The sequence below is a fragment of the Gigantopelta aegis genome, chromosome 14, assembly GCF_016097555.1.
Source record: "Gigantopelta aegis isolate Gae_Host chromosome 14, Gae_host_genome, whole genome shotgun sequence".
Classification (NCBI taxonomy): Eukaryota; Metazoa; Mollusca; class Gastropoda; order Neomphalida; family Peltospiridae; genus Gigantopelta; species Gigantopelta aegis.
This window is the reverse complement of record NC_054712.1, coordinates 4,224,290-4,242,570: the sequence shown is the minus strand read 5'-3', so window position 1 is coordinate 4,242,570 and position 18,281 is coordinate 4,224,290. Positions and strand designations below refer to the sequence as shown.

Below are 18,281 nucleotides of genomic sequence, written 5' to 3'. Positions count from 1 at the left end.
GTTTTGCGATAACTTTTCTATTTGTATTTACTAACTGGACGAGTTATTATATAGATAAAAAATAACAAGTATATTTTGAGATCTTGTCGTGTGTAAGGGTTTTTGGCTGGTGGCTGTTTTATATAATACATACAAACCATTATTATCTCTTTTGCATTTATATATATTTTGTCTTGCAGTCTTATTAACAAAGAGCTTTGCGATCTTTCCTTTTGTATTATTTTACCTTTACAATAAATGAGAATATTCAGCTTGTTTTTGTTGTTTGTAATCATGTTGGTAATAAGTTTGTTTTATTTAACGACGCCACTAGAGCACATTGATTTTTTTATCTTATCATCGGCTATTGGACGTCAAACATATGGTCATTCTGACACTGTTTTTAGAGGAAACCCGCTGTCGCCACATAGGCTACTCTTTTACGACAGGCAGCAAGGGATCTTTTATTTGCGCTTCCCACAGACAGGATAGCACAAACCATGGCCTTTGTTGAACCAGTTATGGATCACTTGTCGGTGCAAGTGGTTTACACCTACCCACTGAGCCTTGCGGAGCACTCACTCAGGGTTTGGAGTCGGTATCTGGATTAAAAATCCCATGCCTCGACTGGGATCCGAACCCAGTACCTATCAGCCTGTAGACCGATGACCGAACCACGACGCCACCGAGGCCGGTCCGCACTGATTAAACCAACATTCTCTTTGTTAAATCATAAAAGACGATGTTACTGCATCAAATACATGTTACTGCATCAATGACATGTTACTGCATCAAAGACATGTTACTGCATCAGTGACATGTTACTGCATCAAAGACATGTTACTGCATCAGTGACATGTTACTGCATCAGTGACATGTTACTGCATCAGTGACATGTTACTGCATCAATGACATGTTACTGCATCAATGACTTATTGCATCAAAAACATGCACACAAAGGTCCAACACTGTTTAAAAAATTAATAATAACAGAAAAAGCCTTCCTTTTAACCATGCCACGCTTGACCCCACGTGATCACGGGAGAGCAGAAGGAATGCTGCAAGCCGGCATCAGTAACATTGTTAGACTCTTTTGGTGTAACAAGATAGACTGTGTACAGACTTGTTGTTCGACTAAACGTCACTGGATCCATCAGTAGAGGTTGGTCACGAGATACCACCCACCGTTATTGTCCACCAGTTTTGCAAATCACTGCCCAAACTGTCATAAACCTACTGAGAGTATACAACATCCGGCCACGACTGGTTTTTTCTTCTACATCGTGCATAACATCCACCCATGATATTTCAACACGATGATGCACGTCCACATATTGCCTGATTGTGCACCTACTTTCTGAATCAAAACCACGTGAAGGTATTGGCTTTGCCAGTAGTGTCATCAGACCTCAATCCCCGTTCTCGTAGGCTTATGGCAGTGACCAGACATCCTACCGAGATGCAGGGACATTCATATTTAATATTTGGTATGCCGACATTTTATTATTCGAAAGGCAAAAAAAAAACCTCACAAAAAAACACAAAAAAAACAACAACGTATTGCAATACATTCTTTCTGTACCGATATTTTCTTACATGTCCGTTATTAGTCAAAATATCGCTCGTGAATTTCGACTGTAGTTTAAACATGTTTGCTTTAGCAAAAGAGGAACGGACTAATATTATTAAAAAGACGTCATTACACTGAGTTTGAAAAAGTTACTTTGTTTTGTTTAACGACACCACTAGAGCACATTGATATATTAATCATCGACATAATATTGGATGTCAAACATTTGGTAATTTTGACATATACTCTTAGAGAGAAAACCAGCTAAAAATTCCATTAGTAGCAAGGGATCTTTTATATGCACCATCCCACAGACAGGATAGCACCTACCACGGCCTTTGATATACCAGTCGTAGTGCACTGGCTGGAACGAGAAGTATCCCAATGGTTTCACCGACGAGGATCGATCCTAGACCGACCGCGCATCAAGCGAACACTTTACCACTGGGCTACGTCCCGCCCCTGAAGTAAATTATGCAGGGGGTCTGGACTGGCGGGCGAACCCAATTCCATGAGTGCCGCAGTGAATTCGAAGCCACGCAAGCGTGGAGCGGGGTCAGGGGTGTAGCCTATGACATGAGATCCAGTATGATATATGATATGATATGATATGATATGATATGATATGAGATATGATATGATATGATATGATATGATATGAGTTTTGTTTTGAGTTTTGTTTTGAGTTTTGTTTAACGACACCACTAGAGCACATTGATTAATTAATCATCGGATATTGGATGTCGAACATTTGGTTATTCTGACACGTAGTCATCAGAGGAAACCCGCTACATTTTTCCTAATGCAGCAAGTGATCTTTTATATGCACCATCCCACAGACAAGGTAACATACTTTTGATATACGAGAAATAGCTCAATGGACTCACTGACAGGAATCGACCCCAAACTGACCACACATCAAGCGAGTGCTTTAAGCTACGTCCCGCCCCTCATATGACATGATGTGGTATGATATATCATATGCTATGCTATATGATCTGATATGACATAACACACACACACACACACACGCACACACACACACACACACACGTACATATATATATATATATATATATATATATATATATATATATATATATATATATATATAATTATAATTATATACTTTTTTCTTTTTTTTAAATTTTAAACACACACACGCGCCACAACTGATTAAAGACCGTGGTATGTACGTGCTTTCCTGTCTGTAGGAAAAGTGCATATAAAAAGATATTTTGCTGCTAATGGAAAAATGTAGCGGGTTTCCTCTGATGACTTGGCTATATTTCAAAATTACCAAATGTTTGACATCCAATAGCCGATGATTAATAAGTCAATACGTCCTAGTGGTGTCGTTAAACCATGTCAGACTTATTATCTCCCCTCATTTCGGTAAACGATGTCCAAAAATAAATAAAGCAGTTAGAGAGGTGTTTAAAATACGTTTATTGCTATATCTTATGACGTCAATTCAATATGCTGTTAATTAAAATAATACTGGTAATCTGAAAAGAAAAGTATTACTGTAGTTGTCCGTTGTTTCCCCGTTATTGAGAAATCACATGTTACGCCTGCTCGACATTGATATGGTCTAGTTAACACGGAAGTTGGACAGCAACAACAACGATAAGACAACACAGAATCAACAGGCAGTGCGCGCACACACAGTTTTCTCCTCGACTGTCCAGAATGAGAGTTACTGTTGCTGCTTTGCTACTGTTGTCAACGTGTCTCCAGCAAGCAACCCCCCTCAACCCCGGTTTTAAGGCTCGGGTCAGTCAGAAGGGCTTTCACTATGGTACGTATCATGTGTATGTTAACTTAGAAATATGCAGCCTATTGCTACAGTGAGCTTGTTGCTACTTGGTTGTCACGTATACGCGGACAATGGCGTACACCATCGTTGTTTAGCAAGCATATATAAAAGTATAAGAATAACATTTACATGTTTAAAACCAGTCACGATTTTATATTGGAAGGGGAAGGGGATGGGGGGAGGCGTAACCCAATATTGGCAGGGGACCATACTATGTAAGTGTGAATGATTTTATAAAAATTTAATACAGTAAAAAAAAATATTGCAGGAGGGTGGAGTGGCATGCCCCCCGTGCTCCCCCCTCGCTACACCACTGTTTTAAAACCAGCGTGATCTACATTCCTTGAGGGGATTACACCCACTTTCTAACAGGCCAATATGAACGATATGTGAATTTTGTTCTCTATTGGGGAGGGGGAGGGAGGCAAGTACATTTTTGTAGTATACATGTATTTGCAGTAAGGCAAAAAGTCACTATTTTATGCCTCAAGTTGCGGTACAGGGGGCACAGATCCCCGTCCCATGTTCCTAACTTCCTACAGGCCTGCATATAATTAAAAGTTGAAAGAGTTCAGCAACCGGGAAGGAGGGGTGGGGTGGGGTATTGGTCATTCGCATATCTAGGATGTTATAAGAAAGGGGGCGTTGATAAATAGCTGGGAGTCCACATCTCAGAGAGAGAGAGAGAGAGCGAGCGAGCGCGCAGGAAGATTGTACAACTCGATGAGTAAAGCCCAGATTATGTACACTAGCGGTAATGTGTACGACGTGACACAGTTTAACTGGGAGATCGTGTCGCAAGCTACGACCACTGCCCGATCAGTATTACACAGACCAACTCTTACATAATGCTGAATTAAGATTCTAGCAGCATCGAAAATGGATTATCTCCGGACCGAAACTGAATTATCTCAGGGCCGAAACTGAATTATCTCAGAACCGAAAGTGGATTAGCTTTGACATATTTATGCTATTAGAAATGTTATTTCTGTTGTAAACGTAGACATCTATGTCTTCAAGGCAAATGCGCTAATATGTTATAAAGATACACTCAACAAAAATTTTTTGGAATTCAATCAATCTCCGGGTCCGAATAAGTTTTGTTTTTCTCGATTATAGCAAAGGGTTAAGTTTTAAGGCTGGCCGCCTTAGCTTTATGTTACCAGGCAGGAATTTTAGCAGGGTGGGTGAGTGGGTGGTCTATTCTGAGGTGAGCGAAGTTTAAAGGGAAGGGGGGAGGGGTCGAAACATGCTTCCCCAGGAAATACATTTTAAATTAAAAAAAATGTTCTTGGTGTGTGTGTGTGTGTGTGTGTGTGTGTGTGTGTGTGTGTTTGTCACCTGAAACCTTCAGACGCGCTTGGCTATGCAATACATATTTTGATTTCAGCCAATGAGGTGGCCTTAGAAGCACTTGCTCTGGATGCAAAGAAACTGAAAATTCCAGACACCAGTGGTACATCCGGGAAACTCAGCTACACAGTTTCCGGGTAGGTTGTTCCATTTACTGGCAGCGAAGGATTTAATGGAGGCGAACCCGCAATCTCTCTCCTCCCCACCCCACCCCATCATTTTGCTGATGAACTATAATCTAACAATGATGTCTCGCACTGATCCTTAAGACCAATATACCAAAGAACTATGTCTGAGATATCACTGGCGTAACAAGGATTTTATATTTTGGGTAGCTCCAACATTCTGGTGGTGGTGGTGGTGGTGGTGGTGGTTTGGGAAGCAACCACATTGTATTTGGCTCATGTTATGTGGCGACAACAAAATATACTCTTCAAAAAAGTAGGGGAACCTGAAATATTAAAACATACGTTTTGACCACAGACATCCTAGTAAAGAACGTTCAGGTCTGTTTATCAACACACCGAAACATATTCCATAGTTTGCACATGCACCACGCAGTTGCCCCGTACACGTGCGTGGGGTGTCAATCTCGATTATGACAATTTCCAGGGAGGTCCATTAATCACTGTGGAACATTATTTCTGTCAATCTTTTTCATTCTGTTGATCATACAGTTGTTATTGTTTTGTTTTTAGTAATTTTTATTGTTTGAATTTGCGATTTACTGAAGAAAAAAACAACGTCATCTTTCAAATTTCACTTCTGATCCCAATCGTCCTTCAAGATCTTTTGTCCCCTGCGTGTGCTGTAACCTCACCGTGGTGCAGTGGTGTAACATTCTCTTTGAGAATGGCCAATACAGCACAAAATTGAAGTTTTGAGTAAAATTCAGTATCCGTAAAATTCTGTGATATTTGTGTTTTTGCACAGTTCTTTACACTGTTTTTGTTTAAGTCTTGAATTTTTATATTGATGTTGATCATCACTTTATTTATTTTCATTACCATAGTTTGACACCCAATAGCCGATGTATTTTTCGTGCTGGGGTGTCGTTAAACATTCATTCATTCAGATCTTTGGTGGTCATAAACCCTACTATAATACTGAACCACCGGTTGTAATGTTTGGTCAATTAATTCACTATTATTATATAACCATTCCCCACAGCTAATATACCTTACAATTTTGGCAATTGTAAATTCTTATTAGAGTTCCCCTACTTTTTTTGAAGAGTATATATAACGTGGTGGGGTAAAATATGTGATTGTGGGAGCACTGATCCCATGCCCCCCCTCCCCCCTCCCGGCCACGCCAGTGTGAGGTATGTCCATGTGTGTGAGGTATGTCCATGTGTATGTCCATGTGTGTGAGTTATGTCCATGTGTATGTCCATGTGTGTGAGGTATGTCCATGTGTGTGAGGTATGTCCATGTGTATGTCCATGTGTGTGAGTTATGTCCATGTATGTGAGATGTTTATGTTCACGTGTGTGAGGTATGTCCATGTGTGTGAGATGTGTATGTCCATGTGTGTGAGATGTGTATGTCCATGTGTGTGAGGTATGTCCATGTGTATGTCCATGTGTGTGAGATGTGTATGTTCATGTGTGTGAGGTATGTCCATGTGTGTGTGAGATGTGTATGTTCATGTGTGTGAGGTATGTCCATGTGTGTGAGATGTGTATGTTCATGTGTGTGAGATGTGTATGTTCATGTGTGTGAGGTATGTCCATGTGTGTGAGATGTGTATGTTCATGTGTGTGAGGTATGTCCATGTGTGTGAGATGTGTATGTTCATGTGTGTGAGATGTGTATGTTCATGTGTGTGAGGTATGTCCATGTGTGTGAGATGTGTATGTCCATGTGTGTGAGATGTGTATGTCCATGTGCGTGAGATATGTCCATGTGTATGTCCATGTGTGTGAGATGTGTATGTTCATGTGTGTGAGGTATGTCCATGTGTGTGTGAGATGTGTATGTTCATGTGTGTGAGGTATGTCCATGTGTGTGAGATGTGTATGTTCATGTGTGTGAGATGTGTATGTTCATGTGTGTGAGGTATGTCCATGTGTGTGAGATGTGTATGTTCATGTGTGTGAGGTATGTCCATGTGTTTGAGATGTGTATGTTCATGTGTGTGAGATGTGTATGTTCATGTGTGTGAGGTATGTCCATGTGTATGTCCATGTGTGTGAGATGTGTATGTTCATATGTATGAGGTATGTCCATGTGTGTGAGATGTGTATGTCCATGTGTGTGAGATGTGTATGTCCATGTGTGTGAGATGTGTATGTCCATGTGTGTGAGATGTGTATGTTCATGTGTGAGGTGTGTATGTTCATGTGTGTGAGGTGTGTTCATGTGTATGAGGTATGTCCATGTGTGTGAGGTACGTTCATGTGTGTGAGGTCTGTCCATGTGTGTGAGGTATGTTCATGTGTGAGGTATGTTCATGTGTGAGGAATGTCCATGTGGGTGACGTATGTTCATGTGTGTGAGGTATGTTCATATGTGAGGTATGTCCATGTGGGTGAGGTATGTTCATGTGGGTGAGGTATGTCCATGTGGGTGAGATATGTTCATGTGTGTGAGGTAGGTTCATGTGTGAGGTATGTCCATGTGGGTGAGGTATGTCCATGTGGGTGTGGTATGTTCATGTGTGAGGTCTGTCCATGTGTGTGAGGTATGTCCACGTGGGTGAGGTATGTCCACGTGTGTGAGGTATGTCCATGTGTGTGAGGTATGTTCATGTGTGAGGTCTGTCCATGTGTGTGAGGTGTGTCCATGTGTGTGAGGTATGTTCATGTGCGAGTACTGTCCATGTGTGTGAGGTGTGTTCATGTGTGTGAGGTATGTCCATGTGGGTGAGGTATGTCCATGTGTGTGAGGTATGTCCATGTGTGTGAGGTATGTCCACGTGTGTGAGGTATGTCCATGTGTGTGAGGTCTGTTCATGTGTGAGGTCTGTCCATGTGTGTGAGGTGTGTTCATGTGTGTGAGGTATGTCCATGTGGGTGAGGTATGTCCATGTGTGTGTGTGTGAGGTCTGTTCATGTGTGAGGTCTGTCCATGTGTTTGAGGTGTGTTCATGTGTGTGAGGTATGTCCCTGTGGGTGAGGTATGTCCATGTGTGAGGTATGTTCATGTATGTGTGTGAGGTATGTCCATGTGGGTGAGGTGTGTCCATGTGTGTGAGGTGTGTCCATGTGTGTGAGGTATGTTCATGTGTGAGGTATGTCCATGTGGGTGAGGTATGTCCATGTGGGTGAGGTGTGTTCATGTGTGTGTGGTGTGTTCATGTGTGTGAGGTATGTTTATGTGTGAGGTATGTTCATGTGTGTGAGGTGTGTTCATGTGTGTGAGGTATGTCCATGTGGGTGAGGTATGTCCATGTGTGTGAGGTATGTCCACGTGTGTGAGGTATGTCCATGTGTGTGAGGTATGTCCATGTGTGTGAGGTATGTTCATGTGTGAGGTCTGTCCATGTGTGTGAGGTATGTTCATGTGTGTGAGGTCTGTCCATGTGTGTGAGGTGTGTTCATGTGTGTGAGGTATGTCCATGTGGGTGAGGTATGTCCGTGTGTGTGTGTGTGTGAGGTCTGTTCATGTGTGAGGTGTGTCCATGTGTGTGAGGTGTGTCCATGTGTGTGAGGTATGTTCATGTGTGAGGTATGTCCATGTGGGTGAGGTATGTCCATGTGGGTGAGGTGTGTTCATGTGTGTGAGGTGTGTTCATGTGAGTGAGGTATGTTCATGTATGTGTGTGAGGTATGTCCATGTGTGTGTGAGGTATGTCCATGCGTGTAAGGTATTTTCATGCGTGTGAGGTATGTTCATGTGTGAGGTATGTCCATGCGTGTGAGGTATGTCCACGTGTGTGAGGTATGTCCATGTGTGTGAGGTGTGTCCATGTGTGTGAGGTATGTCCATGTATGTGAGGTGTGTCCATGTGTGTGAGGTGTGTCCATATGGGTGAGGTATGTCCATGTGTGTGTGTGTGTGTGAGGTCTGTTCATGTGTGAGGTGTGTCCATGTGTGTGAGGTGTGTCCATGTGTGTGAGGTATGTTCATGTGTGAGGTATGTCCATGTGGGTGAGGTGTGTTCATGTGTGTTCATGTGTGTGAGGTGTGTTCATGTGAGTGAGGTATGTTCATGTATGTGTGTGAGGTATGTCCATGTGTGTGTGAGGTATGTCCATGCGTGTAAGGTATGTTCATGCGTGTGAGGTATGTTCATGTGTGAGGTATGTCCATGCGTGTGAGGTGTGTCCATGTGTGTGAGGTGTGTCCATATGGGTGAGGTATGTCCATGTGTGTGAGGTGTGCTCATGTGTGTGAGGTATGTTCATGTGTGTGAGGTGTGTTCATGTGTGTAAGGTGTGTTCATGTGGACAAGCGATCACAGTCGCTCGCTAGACTTGTTTTTGTTTCCAACGTTAGATAAACGTGATGTGATAGAAGACGATAGTACCAGTAAAATTGTTTGCGAGCGCTCGGTCACTGGACTCCGTATGACAGCAGCAGTGGGTTTCCTGCCTCGCACTATGATAACCCTTCCACATAATATGTGAGATGTGTGCCCAGGACAGCGTGCTTGAAACACATGCGTGAACGACGTCATCATCTTCATCATCGTTATTATATAATTATACATTAATATTATATAGGTTAAGCTAGGTGTATGTAATATTATATACGGTAATTATATATTATTATATAGGTTAAGCTTGTCGAATTCGGTAAGCAGGAGGAAGCACATAGACTTGATATACGTCTGGTGACCAAAGATTAGGACTTTAACTTGAGTATATTGATGTATTATATAACTAATCTTTCACGATGTTGTCGAACGTTTAGCTCGAGTGTCCTCTAGCCCCCGTCTGCTTATATGTTGTCCCTGACAGGGGAGGGTCAGAGGACGCTCGACCTATCGAAAGCTCAGACATCTTACCACATTATTTTGAAGCGACCACCTCTATTGAACGTACATTTGTCGCAAATTTCTAATACTGATTAGCAAACTTGTCTTTAACAGCCACTTGTTTTATTGGTCACTGTTTAGTTGCTTAACAGGTTTTAATGTAGGACGATTCATACAAAAAGCCAAAAAACAACAACAAAATAAAAAAACAAAAACAAAAATCCCCCGAAGTAAAAAAGGTGTATAGGGGCCATTCAACAATTATAAACCACTCTTAAGTGTGTGTGTGTGTGTGTGTGTGTGTGTGTGTGTGCGCTTGCATGTGTGTGTGTTGTGGGTGTGGGGGGTATCATGGATGTGTTACGAAATATTATGTGTCAGGAGTTAGGCCTAAAGAGCGGTTTGTCATTGCTGTTTTATTCTTTAACAACTGTTTTTATTTTGTTGTTTGTTGTTTTGTTTGTTTACTTTTTGTTTGCTTTCCGTTTTTATTGTTTGTTTGTTTGTTTGTTTTTTAAATCTAATATTTATTACCAAACCAAACAAACATGAATATACACAAACTCCAATAACGTTAGTTAAATACAGACTGGATGCGACACTTGCGGTCCGGCTAAAAAAACAAACAACAAAAAAAGCAAACACCCCCACACACACCCTCACCAAACTCCACCCCCCCCCCCCCCACCCCCCCCCAAACCATTAATAAAATCGAAATACATCAGTTTCGTGGAGAGCATCTAGACTGGATGCGTGCAATGTGTGCGTTTACAAAACGCATGCGACCAGCCGCAATGAAATAATCGTATATGCCCAAAACGCAGACGCAGACGCAGACGCAACAGTCTGACCGCACGCACGCGTCGCATCCAGTTTAAATGGGCCTTAACAGAATCAGCGGGATAGGGATGGGATCATCACGTGAGGCGTGGGTAATACAAGGTGGGGCAGTCATAGCGTCACAGTGTTACATGGGGGTAGGGATGGGATCATCACGTGAGGCGTGGGTAATACAAAGTGGGAGTAGTCATAGCATCACAGTGTTACATGGGAGTAGGGATGGGGTCATGACGTTAGGCGTGGGTAATACAAAGTGGGAGTAGTCACAGTGTTACATGGGGGTAGGGATGGGGTCATGACGTTAGGCGTGGGTAATACAAAGTGGGAGTAGTCATATCGTCACAATGTTATATGGGGGTAGGGATGGGATCGTGACGTGAAGCGTGGGTAATACAAAGTAGTAGTAGTCACAGCGTCACAGTGTTACATGGGGGTAAGGATGGAATCATGACGTTAGGCGTGGGTAATACAAAGTAGGAGTAGTCACAGCGTTACATGGGGGTAGGGATGGGATTATGACATTAGGCGTGGGTAATACAAAGTAGGAGTAGTCACAGTGTCACATGGGGGTAGGGATGGGGTCATGACGCGAGGCGTGGGTAATACAAAGTGGGAGTAGTCATAGCGTCACAGTGTTACATGGGGGTAGGGATGGGGTCATGACGCGAGGCGTGGGTAATACAAAGCGGGAGTAGTCATAGCGTCACAGTGTTACATGGGGGTAGGGATAGGACCATGACGCGAGGCGTGGGTAATACAAAACGGGAGTAATCATAGCGTCACAGTGTTACATGGGGGTAGGGATGGGATCATGACGATAGGCGTGGGTACTACAAAGTGGGTGTAGTCACAGTGTTACATGGGGGTAGGGATGGGATCATGACGCGAGGCGTGGGTACTACAAAGTGGGTGTAGTCATAGCGTCACAGTGTTACATAGGGGTAGGGATGGGGTCATGACGTTAGGCGTGGGTAATACAAAGTGGGAGTAGTCATAGCGTCAGTGTTACATGGGGTAGTGATGGGATCATGACGTGAGGCGTGGGTACTACAAAGTGGGTGTAGTCATAGCGTCACAGTGTTACATGAGGGTAGGGATGGGATCATGACGTGAGGCGTGGTTAATACAAAGTGGGAGTAGTCATAGCGTCACAGTGTTACATGGGGGTAGGGATGGGGTCATGACGTTAGGCGTGGGTAATACAAAGTGGGAGTAGTCATAGCGTCACAGTGTTACATGGGGGTAGAGATGGGGTCATGACGTGAGGCGTGGGTAATACAAACTGGGAGTAGTCATATCGTCACAGTGTTACATGGGGATAGGGATGGGGTCATGACGTGAGGCGTGGGTAATACAAAATGGGAGTAGTCACAGTGTTACATGGGGGTAGGGATGGGTTGAAGACGTGAGGCGTGGGTACTACAAAGTGGCTGTAGTCATAGCGTCAGTGTTACATGGGGGTAGGGATGGGATCATGACGTGAGGCGTGGGTACTACAAAGTGGGTGTAGACATAGCGTCACAGTGTTACATGAGGGTAGGGATGGGATCATGACGTGAGGCGTGGTTAATACAAAGTGGGAGTAGTCATAGCGTCACAGTGTTACATGGGGATAGGAATAGGGTCATGACGTTAGGCGTGGGTAATACAAAGTGGGAGTAGTCATAGCGTCACAGTGTTACATGGGGGTAGGGATGGGGTCATGACGTTAGGCGTGGGTAATACAAAGTGGGAGTAGTCATAGCGTCACAGTGTTACATGGGGGTAGGGATGGGGTCATGACGTTAGGCGTGGGTAATACAAAATGGGAGTAGTCACAGTGTTACATGGGGGTAGGGATGGGTTGAAGACGTGAGGCGTGGGTAATACAAACCGGGAGTAGTCATAGCGTCACAGTGTTACATGGGGTAGGGATGGGTTCACGACGTGAGGCGTGGGTAATACAAAGCGGGAGTAGTCATAGCGTCACAGTGTTACATGGGGTAGGGATGGGTTCATGACGTGAGGCGTGGGTACTACAAAGTGGCTGTAGTCATAGCGTCAGTGTTACATGGGGGTAGGGATGGGATCATGACGTGAGGCGTGGGTACTACAAAGTGGGTGTAGTCATAGCGTCAGTGTTACATGGGGTAAGGATGGGATCATGACGTGAGGCGTGGGTAATACAATGCGGGAGTAGTCATAGCGTCACAGTGTTACATGGGTTAGGGATGGGTTCATGACATGAGGCGTGGGTAATACAAAGCGGGAGTAGTCATAGCGTCACAGTGTTACATGGGTTAGGGATGGGTTCATGACGTGAGGCGTGGGTAATACAAAGCGGGAGTAGTCATAGCGTCACAGTGTTACATGGGGTAGGGATGGGTTCATGACGTGAGGCGTGGGTAATACAAAGCGGGAGTAGTCATAGCGTCACAGTGTTACATGGGGTAGGGATGGGTTCATGACGTGAGGCGTGGGTAATACAAAGCGGGAGTAGTCATAGCGTCACAGTGTTACATGGGGGTAGGGATGGGTTCATGACATGAGGCGTGGGTAATACAAAGCGGGAGTAGTCATAGCGTCAGTGTTACATGGGGTAGGGATGGGTTCAAGACGTGAAGCGTGGCTAATACAAAGCGGGAGTAGTCATAGCGTCACAGTGTTACATGGGGTAGGGATGGGTTCATGACGTTAGGCGTGGGTAATACAAAGCGGGAGTAGTCATAGCGTCACAGTGTTACATGGGGATAGGGATGGGTTCAAGACGTGAGGCGTGGGTAATACAAAGCGGGAGTAGTCATAGCGTCAAAGTGTTACATGGGGTAGGGATGGGATCATGACGTGAGGCGTGGGTACTACAAAGCGGGAGTAGTCATAACGTCACAGTGTTATATGGGGTAGGGATGGGTTCATGACGTGAGGCGTGGGTAATACAAAGCGGGAGTAGTCATAGCGTCACAGTGTTACATGGGGTAGGGATGGGTTCATGACGTTAGGCGTGGGTAATACAAAGCGGGAGTAGTCATATCGTCACAGTGTTACATGGGGTAGGGATGGGTTCATGACGTGAGGCGTGGGTAATACAAAGCGGGAGTAGTCATGGGTTCATGACGTGAGGCGTGGGTAATACAAAGCGGGAGTAGTCATAGCGTCACAGTGTTACATGGGGTAGGGATGGGTTCATGACGTGAGGCGTGGGTAATACAAAGCGGGAGTATTCATAGCGTCACAGTGTTACATGGGGGTAGGGATGGGATCATGACGTGAGGCGTGGGTAATACAAAGCGGGAGTAGTCATAACGTCACAGTGTTACATGGGGGTAGGGATGGGTTCAAGACGTGAGGCGTGGGTAATGCAAAGCGGGAGTAGTCATAGCGTCAAAGTGTTACATGGGGTAGGGTGCCCGTTTCCATCAGAAACAAATCATGGAGCCACCTATAATAAAACAAAGCAAAAAAAAAAAAAAAACCCAGGCCCCAGGTCCCAGGTCCCAATTAGCCCTTATGTTGTCCGAAATGAATACCTCTCGACTTGATCCCTTCCACTTATGAGGAGTCTCTGTTTGGCATCTGTTTAAAGGTCATCTCAATATACGGTAGACTGTGTTATTTGTCAAATGGAATTTTTAAAACATTATTATTATAATTTCAGAGTTAGTATCACAAAGTTTGTAAAGCCATCCAGCTCTTTGATTTTGACTCCGCCCACTGGTATCACATGGACTGCCAGTGGCGCTGGGATTGGACTAAAAGGGACGTTGCATTACACGTACCACTTTATGTGAGTATTTTCTACGTCTTATACCACACACGCACACGCACTGACACCAGGGGCGGATGCAGAATTTTTCTAGGAACCGGGTGAAATGTTTTAAAATGCATTTAGGTCCTACTTTATTTAAAATTACAATGATTTTCATTCCATATAGCTAGGCTATGGAAATGTTTCTCAAAAACACAAATATCTTCACACACACGCACATGCAAACACACTGTAATGATATGCTATATATGTACTTCTATTTATAATTTTAAAAATACCATAGTTTTAGTAGGCCTACGTGTATAGCCTATATATAATATAGGCTACCGGCGACAGCTTTTAAAACCAAAAATGTTGATAAAAAGATTTCTGGCAAAATCAACATTTGTGACGTACACTTTGAAAAAACAAAGCCCGTATCCTCTCTTGTGAAAATGTTGGTAACTGACGAATTGTGAAGAACCCTTATACAAGTAGTGTAGATTTACAGATTGACCTACTTTCTTCTCATAACTCGGACGATGTTTGATTTAGATTTCCCATATCGGACACCATTGACTTTGATGCATCTGTTGGTGGAATATCCTTCAAGCTGGGCATTGCTCTGCGTAAGTCTGTTTTAATTTTTATCTATCACTTGTTTATTTTATTTGTTTGTTTAATTAAAAAGACATTTAATCATTTATTCTTTTCATTCATTCATTCATTCATTCATTCGTTTGTTTATTCATTCATTCATTCATTCATTCATTCATTCATTTCATTCATTAATGAATAGTTAGTTAGGTTAGTTAATATAATACAATCTGATTAAAATTAGCTCTACTGGGTCTACCAGTAGGTCTAACAGCATTGCGTGGACTCCCATGTCCAGGTGACATTTCATCTATAAATAACAATTTAAATATCGACCAATTACACTTCGCCTTTTATAGCATTATTCGGGAGCATACAATTCTAAAAATATCGGGCGAGACTATTTATGCAATAGGCGAACTTGTTGGTCTATTTCAACATTAAAAAACAGGGGGAAAAGTGCAGTAATAAACTCTGGATTGTATACTAGTATAAACAGATTTTATGGCTATACCATTACGGGGTTGTTTTTTTCGTCTTGAAACGAATTGTATATAAAATTTTATATTGAAATTAGTTTCCAGCATACTTCATAATTCACCCGAATCATTTCGTATACACTCAACATAATCCCAAATGTTTTCAAATTCTTTTCAAATCACTGGCATGATTTTGCAACTTGAACTAAATTAATATTTGTAGTGCTTGTATATTTAACATTCAAATCTACTAAAATATTAAATTGATTTTATTTCACATCAATATGACAATAGATATTGACGTGATGGGGGAACATAAAATTGAACTAAATTAATATTTGTAGTGCTTGTTGTTCAGTATATTTAACATTCAAATGTACTAAAATATACAATTAACAATACATATTGGGGTGATGGGGGGAACTTATCACTATTTTGCTTATTTTAACAGCGATCAATGAAATAAAATTTATATATGACAATTAGGCTTCATTATGTCACAGCGAGTAGAAACAAGACGGTTCCTTAATTTTTTTTGTGGTTACTGAACAAGTTCCCTAAATTCTATAGTGATCACCAAATATCTACTTTTAGACAATGGCACAGGGGGTCGGTTGCACATATCAACGTCATCGTGTTCAGATAACATCGGTGGAGTCAGCATCAATTTCCACGGGGGAGCCGCCTGGCTGTATAACTTGTTTTCTAAAATCATTGACAGGAAGGTGAAGGATGCACTTCAGGGTCAGGTAAGTGTTTGATATCTCAATACAGACGATAAAACGCAGTTGTCAGTCACAATGGCTGCCCAGGTTTTATTGCGTAGTTGTGACGTCATTAACACTCTTAAAGGTCCACTATCTGTTTAACATATAGTTCAATATATAACTTCCCCTTTCCTTTACCCTTAAAAACATATTTCCCAAAATCAACTTTTAAAATTTAATATTGAGTAAATAGAATCTTTCAGTCTGAGCTACAGCTGTTATTTAAAGTTTCTTATAGTCTAAAGTATAGCTAATATCAAAAGTCCATCTAAATCACTCCGCTTGACTGAAATTATTATTTAAACTTAAGAAATTAGAACATGTTTGTACTCAACCTTATATGAAACCTCTAAATTACTTAACATTTAAAAGTCCAGGTATCTTCCTGATAATGGTTTAACTAGACAAAAGTAAAATAACTAAATATGAAATGTTTGTATCTGTTTCTTTCTCACAACTTTATTCCATACGAAGAATCACTAAAGACTTATTTTTCCGGGGTATCTTCTGCCACTTCTGGTGATACAGGGCTGTTCACAATCTTCAGCGGAGGGTTTTGCACACACTACTTGTCGACGAATAGATGCATTTCTTTCAGGTGACATCTTACCATCAACATGTTGTTTATTGTTGAGTTCTGGAGATATAGGTTTGCATGTGATCTCTGGTCTGTAGGATTGTTTGTGTAACACACTTGTTTTGTTGGATACCTCTGAATCTAAACGCAATGCAACTCTGTTCCGTCTGAGTTTTTGTGTCCCTGTGTCCACAACATATGATCGCGGGGTTATGTGATATCAAACTACAACTGCAGGTTTCCACTCACGAGATCCAGGTTCCGGTCTCACAGGATCGCCTGCTTTTAGGGGAAGTAACTCTTTGACACCTTTCCTGTCATAATTACACTTCTGCTTGTTTTTGTTAAACTGTAATCTTCTTTTCACTTCATTTGGATTGTTTACTTCTGGTTGTAACAGGTTACGAGACATTGGCAAGTTTGTTCTTAGCCTTCGGGTCATACACATCTGTGATGGTAATAAGTTCATGGTTGGAAGCGGAGTTGTTTTGTAGGTAAGAAGAACTTTATGCCTGTCTTCATTCTTTCTCCACAATGACTTGACAATTTTCACTGCTGCTTCAGCTTCTCCATTTGCACATGTGTGTTTTGGACTCACCAAAACATGTTTAAAGTCATAGTTTTCGGTAAATGTTTGGAATTCAGCACTGTATACTGTGAACCACAATCTGTGATCAGCTTCTCAGAAATTCTCTGATGACTGAAATGCTCTTTAAGGCATTCAGTAGTTTCATGTGCGGGCATGTCTTTGAGTTGTGTGACTTCAATGTACTTGGAGTAATAGTCAATGGAAAGAATGTAAAGATGTCCGATGTAACTTCAACCCAAGGTAAGTCTGGCGCTTGGCTCGGAAATAATGGTTCTTTCTGCTGTGCTGCAGCATAATCATGACAAATTGCACAATCTAACACTTTTTTCTCTATCTGAGCAGTCATGTTTGGCCAGTATAAGATTTCTCTTGCTCTTTGTTTTGTTTTCACAATCCCCATATATGTTTCATGAATCAGGTTTAACATAGCTGTGCGCATTGTTGATGGCACTACTGTTCTCATCCCTCTATATATCACACCATCAAGCACTACTAATTCATCTCGTGCATCCCACAATTGTCTAACAGCATGTGGTACCTGTTGTTTAGTGTCTGACCATCCTCACGGGATTATTGCATACAGCTCATGGAGTTCATTTACAGTTTTGTGTTGGAATTCAACATATCTGGACTGTGACACCGACAACCTTTGTAGCATGTTCAACTTTAGCTCCATGTCATCTTCCGGTTGCGTTTCATCAAGCTCTGTTGAGAGTATCAGCAATAAACTGTGTCTTTCCTGGAATATATTCCACCTTTAGGTCATATCCTTTTACTTTTAGGATCATTGTCTGAAGACGAAGAGGAGCAGACATCAGAGGCTTGCGCATTATAGTCTCTAATGGCTTATGGTCAGTTTGTACTACAGTTTCCTTTCCAAGGATGTATTCCCGAAACTTCTCAGTGCTGAATACAGTTGCTAGCATCTCTTTCTCTATGGCTGCCCAGTTGTAATCTGATTTACGCAACTTCCTAGAAGCATAAGCTACTGGCTTACCACCTTGCATTAGGACTGCACCTACTGCATTTTTGCTCGCGTCACACTGAATCACAACATCCTTGTG

The 18,281-nt window shown here is 42.3% G+C and overlaps 1 protein-coding gene across 1 annotated transcript in view; it reads left to right on the top strand.

Annotated features, from left to right (window-relative positions):
- LOC121388412 overlaps positions 1–18,281 on the top strand; it is a 57,634-nt gene that overhangs the window by 22,900 nt on the left and 16,453 nt on the right. The window contains exons 16-20 of the mRNA XM_041519720.1: positions 3,152–3,350; positions 4,759–4,858; positions 14,119–14,247; positions 14,764–14,837; positions 15,879–16,033. Of these exons, the coding sequence (XP_041375654.1) occupies positions 3,152–3,350; positions 4,759–4,858; positions 14,119–14,247; positions 14,764–14,837; positions 15,879–16,033 (657 nt within the window). The remainder of the gene's footprint in view (positions 1–3,151; positions 3,351–4,758; positions 4,859–14,118; positions 14,248–14,763; positions 14,838–15,878; positions 16,034–18,281) is intronic.